The 18,602-nt window shown below is 44.4% G+C and overlaps 1 protein-coding gene across 2 annotated transcripts; it reads right to left on the bottom strand.

Annotated features, from left to right (window-relative positions):
- Positions 1 to 10,934: 10,934 nt before the first annotated feature.
- On the bottom strand, positions 10,935 to 18,074 carry LMO2 (LIM domain only 2). 2 transcript variants are annotated; one of them, XM_030484014.1, is made up of 4 exons: positions 17,976 to 18,074; positions 17,490 to 17,667; positions 13,891 to 14,106; positions 10,935 to 11,937 (listed from the first exon to the last, which is right to left on the bottom strand). In XM_030484014.1, exons 2-4 carry the CDS (start codon positions 17,528 to 17,530, stop codon positions 11,718 to 11,720), a joined length of 477 nt encoding a protein of 158 aa, XP_030339874.1. In that variant the 5' UTR covers positions 17,531 to 17,667; positions 17,976 to 18,074; the 3' UTR covers positions 10,935 to 11,717. The 2 variants fall into 2 exon arrangements, with proteins under 2 accessions (XP_030339874.1, XP_030339873.1); XM_030484013.1 differs by having other exon boundaries at positions 17,762 to 18,004.
- Positions 18,075 to 18,602: the final 528 nt, after the last annotated feature.

Raw genomic sequence — 18,602 nt, 5'->3', positions numbered from 1 at the left:
TCGCGCCGCTCCGTTGTCAGCTGCCGGGGCGGGAGGCGGGGGGGGGCGTCCCGCAGCGCCCCCTGCTGGCCGCGGCCCGCCGGGCTCCTCCTGCGGGCGGCGGCCTCTCACCGCGGCGTCGCGGCTCACCTCAGCCGTCAGCCGTGGGGTCGGGCTATAGGGTAGGCACCGTCCCGCATGTTAACCCGGCGAAAGTCCCCTGCGCAGTGGCGGACCCGGGGCAGACAGTCATATCCAACCTCCGGTGCCGTCTCGGTGGTTAAACCTGTCTCACAGGAACGTTTGTCGAAGGCAGAGGCCATGAGGTGGAGGCGCCATGCTGGATGAGGAGCCCCATGCCTTGGGGAGTGCAGGCCACCGTGCCTTGAGCCTCTGCTCTGGAACACCACAGGCTTGGCTGGTGTGTGGCTGTCTGTGAGCCCTGGGCAAGTGTTCCCCTTACCCTAAAGCATTCCAGATGGCGTCTCGCTCCTGTGGTTAAGCAACTGGCTGGAGCCCATCTTGTCCACGATTCAGGCAGTCTGGGGCTTGGGCATGAAGCTATGCTTGAGTTTTAAAGGATATTAAGAGATCAAGCTTCTTAGTTTACTTTATGCACAACATAAAGCTTGTCTTATCTTGAACGATTAAAACGCTTCTGGAATTTTTGAAATACTTCAGTGGGTGAAAAGGAAGTGAAATAATCAAGATTTAAGAACAAAGTAGAAGCTAACAGAAGGAAATACAAAAAGAATAGAAAGGTGCCTACATGATTTTGCTACGGAAGCAGAAAATGCATAAAAAATTATGAAGTTGATTTGATAGTAATGTATTGTAACGATCATTTTCCGTTCAAAAAAGGGGCGAGGTGTATCATCGCCTTTCAGAAGTGCATAACTGCTCTGAAATCCTCGACTACACCTGCACAAAATGGCCAACGAGCATAAAGTCCTCCAAATCTTCACACCACCAAGGAAACAGGGGGATTAAAGAGTGGGGAATCATCACAGACAGCGTGTGCCAAGAGTGGGGAATTGTCATGGATGGTGTGTGCCAAGCTACAGAAAAAGAGCTGAATGGTTTGTGAAGATCTGCAGCAGTGCATGGAAAGATGAGACATGAGGAAAAGTCCTTTGCTGTGAGACCGTGGGTTTGCAGAGAGTATCAGTGACAGTAACTGGTGTGCACATATGTTCAAGGTGAGCATGTACTTGCAAGGAATTAAGTTACTATGGTTTTGCAAAGTGCTGCTGGTACTCTGAACTACAGCAATTACATACTCATTCTTACCTACTGGCCTTCCAAAATAAGTGTATTAGCTGAAACTGGAGAGTAGCTTCACGTTTCCTCCAACACTAACACATCAGTGAGCGGATGAGGATGGCGCTTTGTTTCTCTTTTGAGAGTGAATGGGCAGCCTTTGCAGAGTCAGAGGTGTGTTTGCAGTGTGGGGAAATGTATACTTGGGAGCTTAGGCCGTGGTGAGGATGGAAATGGAGTGCCCTATAGTTCTGTAGGAGTTAGTCAAAATTACTTAGCCACACTAGTTAGGCTGGGGCTCCTCATGCCTGCATCAAAGAGTTGTCATTGTACTTTCCTAATGGGTAGCCTAACAGTTGCAAAGAACACGTAGTAAAAGAGAACTGTCTGTTCTTGAAGCTGAACAAAAAATGTACAAAAAACCAAACAAAAAAGCCCCCCAAAACCCAAAAGCAAAGATAAACCTGCTTAAAATCGTAGCATTTAAATGTTTTACCCACTCCAGGCTTTGCATTCTCCATCAAATAACTGACAGCTGCACAAACTGTGGGTGCAGGTAAGTTATGGTGGCATTTTTCCAGCTCTGTCTAGACATAAAGGTTCTATTCCACTTTAATAACAGAGCCTAGTTTTTCTTCCATTATCACCAGTCATGGAGCCCAAATGGCTAAATATATCAGAGGTATTCCTCAGGCTGAAAATTTATCAGATTGCTTTGTGCATCCCATGTTTAATCTTGGAAAGATGATGAGGGCTCCTTCCTTTATTTTCACTTATTGAAAATCTGCTGAAATGACACACGAGGGATCTTTGCCACTGGGTACTGAGTGTCTCTTGAAATTCACCTAATGTGCTAAGAGTTTTGGGCAGGGGATGATCCACATTTCACAAGATCAGCTTCTTAGTGCTCTAAATGGACAATAATAAATGGGCAAAAGTGAGACTTCGAGGGGAATAGACAGCTTGGGGAATTGATTGAAAGAAAGAAGCTGAGGTCCAGAAAATTTCTGTTGTTATTATACTATTATTATTGGGTTTGTTCTTTACTGTAGCAAAGATGCAATAAGGTAAGGGCCTCATAGGAACAAGCAGGCAATGACCTTTGCTTGGAAATCTGATCATCTAAAATTAACCAGCACACACTTGAGTGGCTGTAATAAAGAGCATGGAAGGAGTAAGGTAAGAAAATTAAAACTGGGAGCTGTAGGATCATGCAGTGACTCCAATGAATCACATAAACATAAGGAGAGTTCATCAGTCCTTTGAAAGGTGGGGGATTTACATATGAGCTGATAACCAAATCACTTTTTCAGGCTTCCCAGGAGTGAATCTCAGATGAGATTTGAAAGATGGCGGGGGGGGGAGGGGTAGCTAAAGGGATCAGAGCCAGAACTTCAGTGCCATGTGTACGTGAATGAACTAAATATTACACAGCAGCTTGTTGGGCATTTTAGTAACAAATGGGATATGTGTCAGAGTACAGCTTCAGGCTGCCTTTGACAGAATGAAACAATGGTTGAAAATAAAATCCCTTCCTCATTACTGCCACGTTACCCAGCCAACACTAATGCCCCTCCTGAAGCTCTCTCACATGATGCTAAATTAACCTTGACAGCTCCAAGGTCAAATGAAGTCAAAGGAATCGCCAAGAATTCAACCAATGGACTTTATCTAGTGGTTACAGCCAGACTCAAAACAGCCGTAGCTGGGGTCTACTCCCAGCTTTTGTCCTTCTGGACCCTCCAGGGCAGTAATCCAGGCAGGTCCCTTAGCATGGAAGCTTGGAAGCTGAATTTGAGCCTCGTATCCTCATGCCTTTGGCCCCTGCAGGTCATGATGTGGAGATGAGCTAAGGAAGGAGCAGTGTGGTAATATACCTGTGGCTGGTCTAGCTGGAGTTGTCTGACAGCCATTCATGGATGCTCTTGCATACATCAGTTGCCTAAGCTTGTCAAAAAGCTACCTCTGGTCCTCCCCTTTCCTGTAGGGCACAGCTGTGAGTCAAGGTGCTCTGTGACTTCAGGCAAATTATATTAGCAAATCTTTTTGTCTCAGATTCTTAGCTCCGAAACGGGTCTGAAATATTTATGGATGGTTGTAGAGTTTGGAATCCCACTTGGAGAGTCACTTTGCCAGCCTGGGCTTTATTCTTCAGATGAAAGATTCCATGTTGACACAAACTGACATACCCAAGTTTTATTCTTTGCCAGGGTTGCTTAGCTCACAGTTGATTTTCCTTTCATATCATCCTCTTTCACATAAATCAAGTACAAGATACTGCTACAAATGTAAACATTAACCTGTGAAAGCATCAAAAATCAAGTTTTCTTATTTTACAGAGCATGAATAGCACAGAAAGGCATGATTCCTGCCTCCAAGAATCATGAAAAGATGACAGATAGTGTAGAAGAGAAACTAAGTGCAGGCCAGCAATGCCAGTACATGCTTTCAGGTTCTGTACATACAGAGTTGAGCGTGCTGGTTTAATACTGACAAAATAGCACAGATGAAGCTCACAGGAGACCAAGATTGCTAATTTCAAACTTAACTGGGTCAACAAAGGCAGTGATAAAGCCTCAGGAATATTTATCATTTCATGCGCTTACAGCATTTCACTGTGTGTGATTCATGGTACAATTACATGATTCACGGCCTAAGGGATGTGTGAGAGACCCCGCTGAAAGCAAGGATGGGAAGAGTATTTCATGATCTCATGGAAGGTGCTGGGACCCTGGTGGGTTTGGGGCAGAGCTCAGAAGGTCTTTACCTGAGGAACATAGAGAAAAATGAGGTGCCCCTAGAGAAAATCTGCTGCTGTTGAGTCTTTCCTGACCCTAGAACCCCACAACTATATGAAACAGCAGCTCAGTCTTCAGCTCCACACACTCTTTAGGCTATTAGCTGAGGTTATTAATGAGGCTGACAGGTTCCTGTGGCCACAATGGCAGGGTTTTTGGCTACAAACACCTGTGCAGGAGGAACAAGGCTGAACCCAGCCCTCTACCCCTGTGCATACATCAGACGATGGCAACAAGAAATGACTGAAGCGTTGAGCTGGATTTGAAAAGGTAGCACAAAGATAAAAGCCTCCAGAAGCCCTTTGCAATTCCCTTAGTCATCCATTCCCACCGAGAGCTTCTCTTTTGAAGTTCCCAGGAGGCCTGGTGAGACCTTTGGTCGTCCTTTTGGTCAGAGCTCTTATCTGTCTAGTGCAGACCTGGCCTCTTTTTGCTTGCACTACTCGAAAACAGTTATTACGGGATAAACAAACTGTGTTTGCTGATGCACGTTCTCAGTTTGCTTATCAGCTGAACAACACGCTGCTCGTGCGTGTTGGGTCAAACTCACTGCTGGGCCAGCTCCAAGAATTCCAGGGCGACTGCGCCACAGCTTGTTTGGCACTTGCTTGTACCTACCAACTGCAAAACCCTCCTAACCATGTTGTGATGGAGTGTTGTCTTAGGAGCCAACCGAGGATTTCCCAGTGTTGCAAAGCATCCTGAGGTTGATGATGGCAGGTCTTGGATCTGTTTAATCAGATACAACAGGATATCTAAGTACTGTTTTGGGGAGCTGTCAAGATGCTTCGGGATATTGTCAGGCTGAAGACTACGTGTCTTATCAAAGAAGAATTTCAGGTTTATTTTGATTGTCTCTTTATAAATAAGTAAATCATCTGTATCTCAAAACCAGTTCTCAGCTGTTGTGAAATACATTGGTAAAGTTATCTGATATGAGATGCAGGACACGTATCTGAGAAGAGGAGAAAACCAAACCCCTAATCCCAGCCTCAAATCGGGGGTCTAAAAAGAGTCTGAAGGCTGGAGACTGAAGTCAAAGGCTTAGGGATCATGGTTGGAAAGCTGCTCCCTGTACTAACAAGCATCCAAATCTGCCAGAAGAAGGGAAAATACATCTTGTCACTGACATCTTGTGGAGCTACAGAGAGCTGGAGTCATTAGAAAGTATTTCACTGATATGAGGATCATCAGTTGGTTACAAATAAACTCTTTTAAACTCTCAGCTGTTATATCCAGAGGCTTTTGCCTCCTTGCTTGTATCCCTGATACTCATTTGCTGCTCTGCTGCACCACTGCTTCTAGATCTTTTTTTGCCGTGAGTAGCCTGGCAAACATTTGTTGTAGCTTTCAAGCAAGAGAAATGCTTTTACTTTTCTTGTCTTTTAGACAGAGGGCTTCAATGATTAACTAAAGCAAGAAAGCAAAAGCCTGCCTTGCTTTTCAGGCTGCTTTCATAGCCTTCTCAGTGTGAGCTTTCACCAACCAACCCAGGAGGATACAGCCCTGAAGAGGAAGCATCTCAGGAATCGTGTGAAAGCTGCCACAGAACTACTGGATTACAAAAGAAGTTAGTTCTCCTGAGTCATGGCTTTAAAAGGTTACTCCTCTCTCAACACTGCAGAACAACAGCTACTTTCCACCACTCCAGTCATTCCTGTTACAGCATCCCTCATTGCTCCTCCCATTCCAGCACCTCCACAGAAAGCAAACTTGTTGCAATCTATTCACCCTTGGTCACAGGCTCCACTGCATTATGCTGATCTATAAATGTAACCAGAATATGCCAGAGAGAGAGCAGAGATGATCAGGAAAAGTAAATACAACTTTTTCATTAAAAAAGGAAAAATCTCTTCCTTGAGAATCTTCAATGGGTTTTTTTCATGTGTGATCTGTTTTTTACCCACCAAAAAATCAAATATTAGAAAACTAAATTTTTAATAGACAGTTTAAGAGGAGCTTTTTGATCATCCCTTTGCTGTGGGCAAAGAATACAAATAAGGAGGCTTAAGGATGCTTCCGGCGTTGTTTGAGTATTGCTACAGAGATGAAATGGTGGGTTGCTCTCTGTATGTGAAGAATAAGCCATTGATGTCATCAAATGCATTTCTTTTAGCAGAAGTTCATGGCTTTTTACCACCCATGTGGCCCAAATGTCCCCACAGGCTGTTAACTCCTCTGCAAAGACGGCTGGGCTATATATACCATGTTGTCTGTTACGCAGGGAGGGATGTATAGCACTGTCAGGCATAATTCATAGAAAGCATTCATATAAAGTGCTGTTCAAGACTGTTTGGAGTGTATTTGAGATCCCCACTGTTGGACAGCTCAGGGTGATGCTCTCCCCGTGCTTTGGCAGTGGTGACAAAAGTGTCTGTACTTTAATGGTCACACTCAAGCCAGGGTGCCTGGTCTAACTTCTGCTCTTCTACAAGTTTGGCTGAGTTATTGGGTGATTTTGAAGCAGGTTGGGTTCATCTTCTGCCTCAGTTTTCACACTTGTGGAGCAGGGCTTTTAGCTTAAACAGGGAAAGAGTAATGCGTTAACACATCCACGCTTGCAAGGCACTTGGAAATTGTTAAACAGAACATGGTGTACTCCTGCAAAATATGTTGCTGAATTAACCATCAGAGATGTGCTGGTTCATTAGGAACCTTTGAGAGATGTGCCTTCTCATTAGCCTGGTACAAACCGACCCACTGCAGGAGGGAACAAGTTGCTTCAAACAAGGTTCAACTTTCTGCTAGTTTAATCTTCATCTCATGGACAGACTTCTGAATCTTCATTTAATTCCAGCTCCTTAAATGTATGCTGATATCCTATCTCAATCTCTCTGTTCTATTTCTTTTTAGGCTTTCTTTTTTGTCATGGGACAGAGGAATAGATCATTTTTTCCCAGTGTCCATTAAAATTCCCTTTGCCTGCAGTGCAGTATGCTCTATAAAAGAGATGAACCTGCTGCAAGTGAAATCAGCTGATGCTGCACTGTCTTTTTAGAGCAACAAAAATCTTTATAGATTGTTTTTCCCAGTGTCATGAATCTCCTTCAAAGTCATAAGTCACTGCTATCAATTAATATACTTAATAGTCTCATTTCCAATTCACATTCAGGCCATGGCAGATGCTTGAAAGCTTTGCCTTTCAGACATAAAATGTTACCTTGTATGGGATGGGGGTGCTAAAGGGGGGGTGATTCAGGAGCAGGAAGACGTGTTAAAGTGCAGCACCTGAGGCCTTCTTGTTTTCGGAATTTACAGTCTCAGGCTGGCAGTCGTATAAATGAGTGATGCTCTCTGATGTTCTCTTCCAAGCAGGCTATGAAATTGGCAGGGAGTCTTCAGTTTTGTGCTGATGTGTCCAGAATTCAAATAATTTGATTCTTGGGTATAATGACAATTGGAGGCACAGTATTACCTTGAGAAAAGAGATGGGAGAGACAGCTTCTGTATCCTGTATTGAATTAACAACCGATTCCCATTTACTCTCTCCCCTGAAAACTCTATTATGCAGGGCTCTTATTGCCCTTATTCAAGGGCATGGAATTAAAAAAGTGATATCGATGGTAATGCTCTCATCTTCCTACCATGACACTGAATAATGAGGACAAAGAAGGGAAATCTTGAAGGATGATATGCCTTTTAAAATACTGGTGATATTCAAAACATAGAAAGGACAATGCATTTGAATATCAGCTGATGAAGACAGATTCAGATTTTGGGGCTTTTCGCTCATGACTTTAAATCATCTTTGCTTTTATTTTAGCCAGTGGTTTTGGAGCATTTTATTTTCTTCTTATTCAGGAGAGAGTCCTTACTGTAAGGAGGACAGAGGTGAAATGTTGGTTACACTAATTCCAAGATAAATCTGTTCTTTCTCCTCCTGGATCCAGAGAGGACGAGTTAGGAATCTGGTGGGGAAAGTCCACCAGCAGACTGGTATAATCATACAGGTAGAGTGTACTCTGCTCAAGTGGAGGCTCCTCTTCTGGCACAAGCTGTCTTTTTCCAGTTCATCTTAAGCCCTTTCTGAAGTTACATAGACTGGATAAAACTGGTGATCTTATAACAAAATAAGAACATCCACTGTGGACCCTGCAGCATCTGTCCTTTCCAGATATATTCATTTAGATTGAAAAGTGTGTTTTCCAGTGTAAGTGATACCTTACATAAAATAGGAAGTGCATTGCCATTAGAAAGGATAAGTGATAATACCTCCATTTTACAGGCAGGTAACAGAATATTTAAATACCTTGCCAAAAGTCACACAGGAAATACTTTCTGAGGTGAGAACGAAACATGGATCTCACTCTCATTAGTGCAAACCCACAGCTTCCCTAAACTATTGGCATTAATCCCAATCCAGATGTTAATGAGTCCCTTACAGTAAATGTTCAGTCAAACCTCTCTGTGAGGTGGAATCATGGAAATCAGCTCTGCAGCATTTTAACCTGAGTAAGGTTAAAAAATACACTGGAAAGGGTTTAGGGAGCAAGTGTCAAAACTCTCACCTGTAATGATACCCATTGATTCTGGCTATATTGATGCTATCGTTATGCTGATGTAACTCTTTTTATAAGAGCAAAGGATAAGGGGGAATGGCTTTAACCTGCCAGAGGGGAGATTGAGATGAGCTCTTAGGCAGAAGTTCTTCCCTATGAGGGTGCTGAGGCGCTGGCACAGGGTGCCCAGAGAAGCTGTGCCCCATCTCTGGCAGTGTTCAGGGCCAGGTTGAACGGGGCTTGGAGCAACCTGCTCTAGTGGAAGGTGTCCCTGCTCATTGCAGGGGATTGGAACTAGATGGTCCTTAAGGCCCTTTCCAACCCAAACCAGTCTGTGATTTTGTGATTCTGTGTCCATGAAGCCTTAAGCGCTCCTCTGTCCTGCTTGTACAATAGTGCTATCAAGGCATGTTTTGGGGGGGGGAAAGCAGAAGGGGTGAAAGAAGAGGAACTCTCAGAGTAACATCACAATCATATGGCAGGGTATGATGACCTGTAAGGCTTTAAAAGTGTCTGCCATGAAGCTGTTGCTACAACCTTGTCTGAATAATAATTGCCACCTTAAACCCTGCGTTAGCATCCTGGTTACATCTACCAAGCTGTGAAAACTGATGAGAATATTGAGACTTCATTTCGAGCTGGACTAAATATTTGCAAGGAGCTACTGCAGGTGAAGAGCTGTATTTTCCTTGGGTATATAGCTTTCTTGCCTGTGCTGGCAGGGATGTTTTAGGCTAAGAATTATAACCAGCTGCCTGTGGCCTCCAGAGGTCAGCATCTCACTTGAGAAGAGCTAAATCACTTTTCAAGCATGATGTCATTATGTATAGTTTCCTATATTATTGGAAATAAGATTTAAAGGTTTTGTCCCCAACGTTAGTTGTGACAACAAAAGCAAGAAAAGAAATAAGAGTTCTCAGAATATCCATTGTAAAAAGGAAGATGTTGTCATTGGTCAGTACTGCCACTTGGATGGGAGATCCCTTAGGTGACAAAATCAGACAAATAGCCATATATTTAGGTGCTATTCCTTACGTGTTGGTACTGATGGGGTGAATGGACATGCCAAATATCTTCTGAGTGTCAGACTTGTTCAGCTGTGCTAAAAGCTCTGGTTTTTTAGTACATTGAGCACAATTTGCACTTCTAGTGGCACTCTCAGAAAAGGATAACACAGAACCAGAAAACACACAGACATGAGAAACAGATTATCAGAGGCATGAAATGGTTTTCCTGCAAGAAGGAACTTGGATTATTCATTTCAGAAAAAAACAAGTTGGAAGGAATATGATATTCTTTAAAGAATAGTGGAAAAAAAAGGTGATAGGAAGTGACCGTTCATATCCCTCACAATATGGTGAGGTGTTAATCAGAGGGGTCTGCAGGAAAGCTCACACAAAGCTCGTTGAACCTTCCTACAAGCTGGAAAGGTTTCATGTGGGGTCACTCTCTGCTTGTCTGAACACCCACTACTTGTCTCTGAGGGAATAAGATACCAACTGTCCACTTTTGCCTGACCAGGTGTACTTCGTGTGTTCTTAGTATTACTGTAGTGCTAAGAAAGTACCTTTTGCTTAGGAAGCAAGTGACAACAGTCATTGTAGGAAAGATTCTGAACCGAATTCTTTCTAACTAGTAGCAAGTATTGATTTGCTCTAGTGATGTTATACTGGATTCAGTAATCCAGAGCAAAATCAGAAGAGGCTACCTTTCTGAGACCCTGATCTTATGTGGTCTCCTTTGTGATGAGATAGGCTCTGATGTATGTACTCAAGTGTATTTCTGTGTGGGCCACCAGCCTCAAAACATCCTCATAAACACCAAAGAGTCTCAGTGTCACACAACACTATCTCATGGATGCCGGAGAGAGATTCTTCATCAAGGACTGTGGTGATAGGACAAGGGGTGATGGGTTTAAACTTAAACAGAGGAAGATTAGGTTAGATATAAGGAAGAAGTTCTTTACTGTGAGGGTGCTGAGACGCTGGCACACGGTGCCCAAAGAAGTGGTAAATGCTCCATCCCTGGCAGTGTTCAAGGCCAGGTTGGACAGAGCCTTGGGTGACATGGTCCAGTGTGAGGCATCCCTGCCCATGGCAGGGGTTTGGAACTAGATGATCTTAAGGTCCTTTCCAACCTAAACCATTCTGCGATTCTATGATTCTATGATTTCTCCTACAAGAGTGATTTATCCTTAGCATGAGGAACTCAACAAGGCTTGAACTCACGAAGAACACTGAGACATTGGTGTTCTTACATTATGTCTTTGAAACACAACCATAAGCGGATCCAGCAGGCACCAGCCGTAAACAGAGTGTGGAAACCTTGCTACAAAGCATAAAATAAGTAATACAAACAGAAAATCCAGCCCAACTCCAAAAAAAATAACCACCACCACTCAAATCTTCTGTTATTTTTATTAAAGCTGCAGAGTCTTACTACACACAACAAATATTTTATCGATATAATCTAAGTTAATAAAATAGTTGAACAACTCTTTAGATTTATATTTGTATAGAAATGATCTGTGGAACATCTCATCTTGAAACAGCAGTGCCAAAAAAAACAACTATTCAGCAGGATTCTTTTAAAGAAGAGTTTGGGACTAGAGGATGCACTGTTCATTCTCAAAGAAAACAAAAACTCCATGCAAAAATAACCCCCACCCTCTTCCCTCTTTCTCTCCTTCCCAAAGTGTAAGGCCATATAGAATGACCACGGAAGTGGTGGCCCTTTCCTTCCAGTATTCTTCCTCATGTCTACAATAGGAGCTGTCATCTAAACTCAGTAACTAAAACAAGATGAAAAGAAAGTTCAATTGCACAATCCTAGTCTGCAGGTGACAAAGTCATAACATCTCTTTACAGAAGTCCCTACTCTTTTTCCAGTTAGGAGAATTCATGTTGTGTTTGTTCCCCACCTCTCGCCTACATGGCTGATGTCAGTTATTGTCCATATGCCTTTGTTAACAGAAGTCAGTCTATCTACTATTGCTTCAGTCTCCCTTCTTCACCTATATGTAGTTTAGATTCTATGTAGCACTGCCTGCAAAGGGCCGACTCCATGGTATTTTCCCCCCATTTTAGACAAAGCCCATAGCTCAAGTGATGATCTCCTCACTGCAGCTACGCATCGGTGTCGCCCGCGAGATGGCTTTTATACACTATGAGGCATGTCTTTGCTAGATCATTCCATTTATCTTAGTCCACTCGTAGATGTCCTGTTCACATACTATGTCCGAGTTGATGAGGAGGTATCTGTCCCCGACACAGAAGTGTTTCTGGCAGGCAGCACATTTGAAGCATTCAAGGTGATACACTTTGTCCTTCACCCGCATGGTCATCTCGTAAGCGCGGATTCGCTTGTCGCAGGAGGCACAAAGGCCATCTTGGCCAAAGAGCCTGAAACAACAACAGCAGAGAAGTCAGCAGAGTTCCTTTGCTGGGGAGATGGGAGAAACCAAATCAAAACAAGAACACAGCATCAGTGCCTTGATCTGTTAGTCACAGTATTGCCAAGGTAGATAAAGGTCACGTGGAAAGCTGCTGAGAAGAACTCCAGACTTTGCAATACCAAACATTGAAGTAGGAAGTCCAAGTTCCTCATCTATTTTCAATAGAATTGACTTCTCTGATCAATGACTTTATCCTGAATTGCTGAGCAGCTTCAGGAGGAGTAAAGGTTTCCCAGATCAAAGCATAAAGTTATGCTGTGCCAATACTTCCACCTCTGTGATCAATACAAATTACCTTTCCGTAGATAAATTTTGCCTACCTTCAGCTGTTGCTACTGTGGTTTACAGAAAGGAGTTGACATAAACTAGGATCTAAGACTCCCCTGTCTCTTGTCACTGCCTCCACGCTGGAGACTCTTTCAAACCCAGACATTCCTGTATCCATGAAGTCATTCCTGCTGCGTTTCAGAAGGATACATGCTAAGACTATGTGTGAATGCCAGCCTTTCATGCAGTCTGCTGACAGCACACTTGGTAAGTCAAATCATTAATAAATAAGGATGAATATATCTTTTTTTCTTAAAATGGGAGGGAGAAAGGCTACATCCTACTTGTTCAATGTATAAACCTATTAAGTTTGACTTCTGAGTTTCCATACTAATTCTGGAAAGAGTTTTTCCACTTCCTACACTTCTCTTACATGTGCTGTGCCCGCTTCATAGCATCTTCTGGACTGGAAATAGGATGCCTCCTAAATTAAGAGAGCTCGAAGGGGAAAAGACATCATTTCTACATCTACCAGGAGATGGCAGTGTTTACTTCTGCCCAAAGATAGTAATCCTCAGGTTACACAAAGGTTGCCAAATTTTTCATTCAGGAGGAAAGAAATTATATGTTGCATTATTAAAGAAATAAAAACGTTGAATTTCACTGCGAGAAAATACATTCATTGTATTGCCATATTTCTGTTGCTTCCAGTTTAAGCTGAAAAGTATTCGGAAAGTGTTGGATATGCAGAGTATTTACAAGTGGTCCCATCAGCAGAACTCAGTTCATAGTTTCTGCTTAGCAAAATTCCCATCAGGAAAGCTCAGGAACACCATAATTAGGAACTCCACTGGGATTTTGGCTTAGTTTTAGGCAGGTAAATCAGCCTTCAGCAGGGGAGCTGAAAAAACATCAAATACCTTTCTTCTGTTCCACAGACCTCCTGACACATTGAGGATCCATTAGAATTGGTACACAACCAGCACAGCAAAGATCAATACCCTTTAATTGTAATCAAGAATATAAAGATCCTTTGTTATCCGTTTTGTGAACTATCTTTATCTCAATTTAATCCTTCTCCTTACAAGTTCTGGCAGAACAGACAAGCAGAGAGACTTTAATGACAAAACCTGTGACAAGTGTATTTGTAGGACCTAATTCAGCAAATTCTTATCTATTCAGGACCAATTCATTTTCATTCAAAAATGCTTTTTTTCCCCAAGATTTTAAAGATTTAACCTATAAACAACTCTAAGTGACCTCATCACCACAGATAACTTACCAAGTAACCTCAGAAGTACCATAAAGCATCTCTGCATGAACCCCCCCAAATACATGAGCCCATATAGTAAACCTGAGCTTGCAGACAGTGCTGTGTTACAACTGCGAGTGCTGTCAGGCTTTACATTTAAGAATAATCAAAATTAATTCTTTTTGGGCAGGTCTTTGATCAACCTGGCCTAGTGGGAGGTGTCCTTGCCCATGGCAGGGGATTGGAACTGGATGAGCTTAAGGTCCTTTCCAACCCAAACCATTCTATGATTCTATGGGCCTTTGCTCACTAGCTATACTAATAAAATGAATTAAATGGTAGAAAGAAGGGGAGTGAGGGTAGGAGGAGTGGGTTGCGTACCTGAGATAGTCCCTTCTGCAGAGCTTTCTGCCCAGTTTGTAATACAAGCGTCTCCCCACCTCGCCCAGCCTGCAGCCGCAGAGGTCGCAGCTGAGGCAGTCTTCGTGCCAGTACTGGTCGATGGCTTTCAGGAAGTAGCGGTCCCCGATGTTCTGCTGGCAACCGCCGCATGTCAGCAGCGAGGGAGGAATTTGGAGGACTTCATCCACCGGCTCCCTGAGGGAATGAAAGAATCGTTGGAGGAGGAAAATATACCCTGAAAGCATCCACATCAGAAGAAGAATGAAAACCAAAATGAAACACAAGATGGGTCAAGTTAGAACAGGGATTACACCCTCATGTTTATCCCAGCAGAATAAATGATTTATCCCTTTCGTTAAAGAAAAAAAAGATCAGCTTAAAATGTAAGGAGTTAGTATCCAAAAATGTACTAATTTATTTCTTTGTCTTCAAAGAATAATGCATAAACCTGACAATCTCTGTATCACTCCTGTGTATTCATTGCTGTGAAGGCATCTACTACTTTACTTGGACAATGGTGTCTGTGTAGATCCATCATTTTTCTTCTACTGGACAGAACCTGGACTGCTCAGTCATGTGCATGAATCTTCCATAATTAAGGATTGCTCTTTGGAAAAGTGCAATCAAAACGCTGCCTGGATTCTCCAGTTCATAGCAATGCTGGCAATGACTGCCACATACCAACATCCATAAAGTTCTTGCAATATTCTTCACCTTTCCAAATAATTCTGGTTTGACCACCACACAGAGCAATGCTTTCGTTTCCAACTGTAAGTGACCTGATCAACACAGATAACCTCTGGATTTACTTGTAAGTTACTGAAGAACCCCAGCAGAACCATAAAGCGTTTGTGATGAACCCAGAAATACACAAGCCTATATCATAAACCTGAGCTTGCAGGCTTTGGCTGCAGTGCTGCTGGAAGCAAAGGGAATTTCTGCCTCACCAAAGACTAAACGACTGGAAAAGGCACCTGAGGGATTTTTCTTGCAGTCAAGTTTCCGTTGGGAAATGTAAATGTGAAGACTAAGTCTGAGGATGTCATTTCTCTGAACAGAATGAAATGAATAAATACAGCAGATGAGGCTGTTGCCCAACTGGTTTAAGTTTCGCTGCTGTTTTTAATAGAGCTGGAATTTTACCTCATGTTACTGCAGGACTTCTTTTTTCCCTTCAGCTAAAGACATGAATCCCCTGGGATGGGTCTATACCAAAAAAGCTCAAACAATTATTTGGGATTTACATATCCCTGCATTAAAAGAGGCACAATCATCGTGATACCAGCACTGACTATTCATGCACCTTATTTTTTGCCCTTTGTAAAAGGCTCTGAAATCGAGGATGGTTCTGGTAATACCTGGGATAAAGCAAGAATTTTCTTCAAAGCTACTTCCTTAAGGAATTTTCTTCTTTGCCTTTTTGTTCACAAGTAAAAAAGGTTTGCAGCAACCTGGTGCTGCCACCGAAAGCCTCATCCAAAGCCCAGGGAAGTTAATAAACCATTGGGTCAATCTTTTAAGCACTTGCTTAGTTTCAAACCTGTGGCTAGCAGCAAGGAAGGTGTATGTTTGCACACTAATGCTTTGCTGGATGGTGACTAAGTGCTCAGTATCTGGTAGCCCAAATTCTTTTAGGAGCCCCAAACTTGTCTTATAGGTTATTGAGTTCTCCCTCAGTGCTTTGTTCCTGTCACTGGCCTGTCCTTCCTTGGGCTGGTGGGGCAGAAGGGACCTGCACTGATGGAGGAGGATGAAGCTGTTCCCGGTTTCCAGCGGGCGACAGGGAATGATTATATTCCTACTGCTTCTTTACTGTCTCAGCGGTTTTCTGGGCAAAAATTACTTCTTCAGCAGGGAGAAGCGACCACTGGTCAAGAACTGTGCTGAGAAAGTCCTCCTGCAGAGCCCGAAGATATTATCTGATTATATTCCGTTCCGCTTTTTGCTCTTCTAAGTTTAAACTGCTGTACCCTGCAAGTTGTGTCACAACATCCCTCTCCTACCGGCTCTCCACCCTGCAGGGTTTTGTTAGAATCGTGAGGAGCTCAGTACATGATTAGGCCCTCGTTTTCCCGAGTTTATCCTTTTGGGCTCCATCCTCCCTTTCCTGACGCATGGGCTCCACTCTGACAAGTTCTGCGAGCTTCTATTCCAATAGAAGGAAATGCACATTATTTTCCTTCATTATCCATACAAACTTCAGATGGACCCCAAAATGTTTCATCTTAGGGATGTGCAGGAATCACAAGGCAGGTTTCTGTGAAAGCCCTGAACTCCGGAACAGTCGAGCGGATGTTTATGCAGAACAGAGTTGCTGGTTTATGCATTAGCTTTTTGATGTCCCTAGATTTCTAAGCCAGCACTTAAAAGTCACTAGAACACAAAGTAGGTAAATAAATAAAGATTACTAAAACTTTGTAGTTGAAACCTGGACATCATATACCTGGGAGCCTGGATTATTGTTTCTTAAGAAAACAGTATAGAATAAGAGGAAATGTAACATAAAACATCAGATGTGACATGGAATGAATTAATTTAATCCCCCAAAGAAACAGTTTCCATGTGTTCGCTCCCGGCTTCAAGCAATGGCATTTTTAGTGGCATTTAGCTCACAGGAAACAAACCACAAATGACTCAAGTTTACTAAGAGTGATGCTTGAAGCGTTATCTGAAAATGGAGATTTTAGAATGGGGTTTTCTTCTCTTTTGTCATGATTCCAGACCAACATAACTGCAGTTATTAGCATGTGCAGAGCTGGAATGGCTCTGGGTTTATGCTACGCTACCGTGCCTCTTGCCACGGTGGGATGGGATGTCTGTGCATGCCGGAGGGATGGGAAAGCTGCGGAGCACAGCCCTAAAGCTGGGATTAGGACACGAGCACCGGTCCTTTCCCAGAGTGGGAAACCCTCATGAAGATAAAATTCTCATTTCCTATATCCCTTTGTAGGGATCCCTTCTACAACCAAGTCTTTCTACATGTCCTTTGCAGAACACCCTGCCCGCAGCAAAGCAGTTTATCCAAGCTCTTGAAAGTTGCATTGTAAAAATGTGGAAGTTGGGCACCCGCAGATAACAGCTCTGACCTTCCACTGTAATCGGCTACAATGAGTTGGGGCAGGTCAACGATAGGGCAGAGAGAGGGTCCCTCCAAACGAAAACCACCTTCAGCTGTGAAAGCGCGATGCTCTCCCTTTCCCTGCGCCGCGCCAGTACCCGTGGGGTGGATAAACGGGTGGAAAATATCCTGCTCCGGGGGGGAGGAATTGCCGCTTCCCTCCTCCCGGCTGGGCTTTCCCATAACTTGGGGAGCTGGCAATGACCCACACCCCACCGCCAGCCCCCCGCGGGGCAGGGGCCACCGGTGCCCTGTAGCCGGTACCCCCAGGGCGGCTCCAGGGGGGAAGGAGCGGCGGGGGCTGGTGCCGAGCCCCTCGCTTGCCGCTGCCGGGCACACAATGCCGGTGGCGGCGGAGCCGGGCAAGTGGCTCCGTCGGGGATGGATAAGTGGCCATCGAAAGGCTCCCGGGGGTAGAGGAAAGGGATGGGGAGTGCGAGGAGAAAAAGAAGCCACTTACTCGGAAGGATCGAGGCTTTTCCTCTCGATGGCCGATGACATTGGCAGGGATTGTTCCTTTGTAGCGTGCCTGTGGTGGGATCTGCCCCCGCTGCCCCCGCAGAGGCTGTCTGCTCTCGAAGCCTTGTCACCAGCTGAGTTCCCCCTCCGCCCCCCAATGACATTCACAGGATTTCCTCCTGCAACACCAGAGAGAGAGAGAGAGAGAGAGAGAAATAAGGGCCGGGGCCGGGGCCGCCGCCGGACCGGGCTCCGCAGCTACCGCGCTCTGACCTCCCATCCCCGCCGCGCTCCGCTGGCGCGCCGGGCGGCGGAGCTGCTCCCGCGGCCGCGGGCGGGGAGCGGCTGCCTCCGCGGCCACCGCGGCCTCAGCCCGGAGCTCCCGGGGCTCCGCTCAGGCTTCCTGCCCGGGCAGCTCTGAACATGCTCCGGAGCCCGGTGGGTGCGCTGCAAATGGGGAGATCAGCATCACTAGTATTATTATTACTCCGTGGCTCAGCCCCGGGTCTCTGGTTTCATTTCCTTTTTCCTGATCACGATTCAAATACAATAGAAGGAAATCACACTTAAAGAGACCGCTGCCCATTTCTTAACTGGACTCCTGGGGATTTAGCAATACAAACAGCAGCATTACGACTCGCTGGGTTCCTTAAAGAGACAGAGCTGGGGCTCCCCAGAGCCAGGGCTGGGAGCTGACGGTGCATTTTCACCTTACAAGGGCATTTCATAGCACTTTCTCGGTGGGGAGGGGGTGCTCAGGTAGGTAGGCAACCTGAAAATGATCCCAGCGGCTCGAAAAGAAGTGCCTGGTTCCCTATTACTGGCTTCTTCTCAGCTCCACATAGGACCAAAGCAACAGTCACCACGTCTCTCCTCTCCCTCTCCTTCCCTTACATATATAGGGACATACCCACCCACCCACATGTTTTTGTGCGGGACTTTGAGACCCACAGGTAAAGCACCCAAGTATTATTTTTCTACCTAGGATTCAAATTGAGCAACTAAATTGTGTCTCATTTATATCCCCAGGGAACATTTACGGGTGTCTGCCTCTAGACAGCCCCTAGTTCTTGGCAAGCATTAGAACAAATTTATATCTTGACACCGTTTGATG

This window comes from Strigops habroptila, chromosome 4, assembly GCF_004027225.2.
Source record: "Strigops habroptila isolate Jane chromosome 4, bStrHab1.2.pri, whole genome shotgun sequence".
NCBI classification, from domain to species: domain Eukaryota; kingdom Metazoa; phylum Chordata; class Aves; order Psittaciformes; family Psittacidae; genus Strigops; species Strigops habroptila.
Note: the sequence above shows the minus strand (reverse complement) of the source record. Positions and strands in the feature narration are given on the sequence as shown.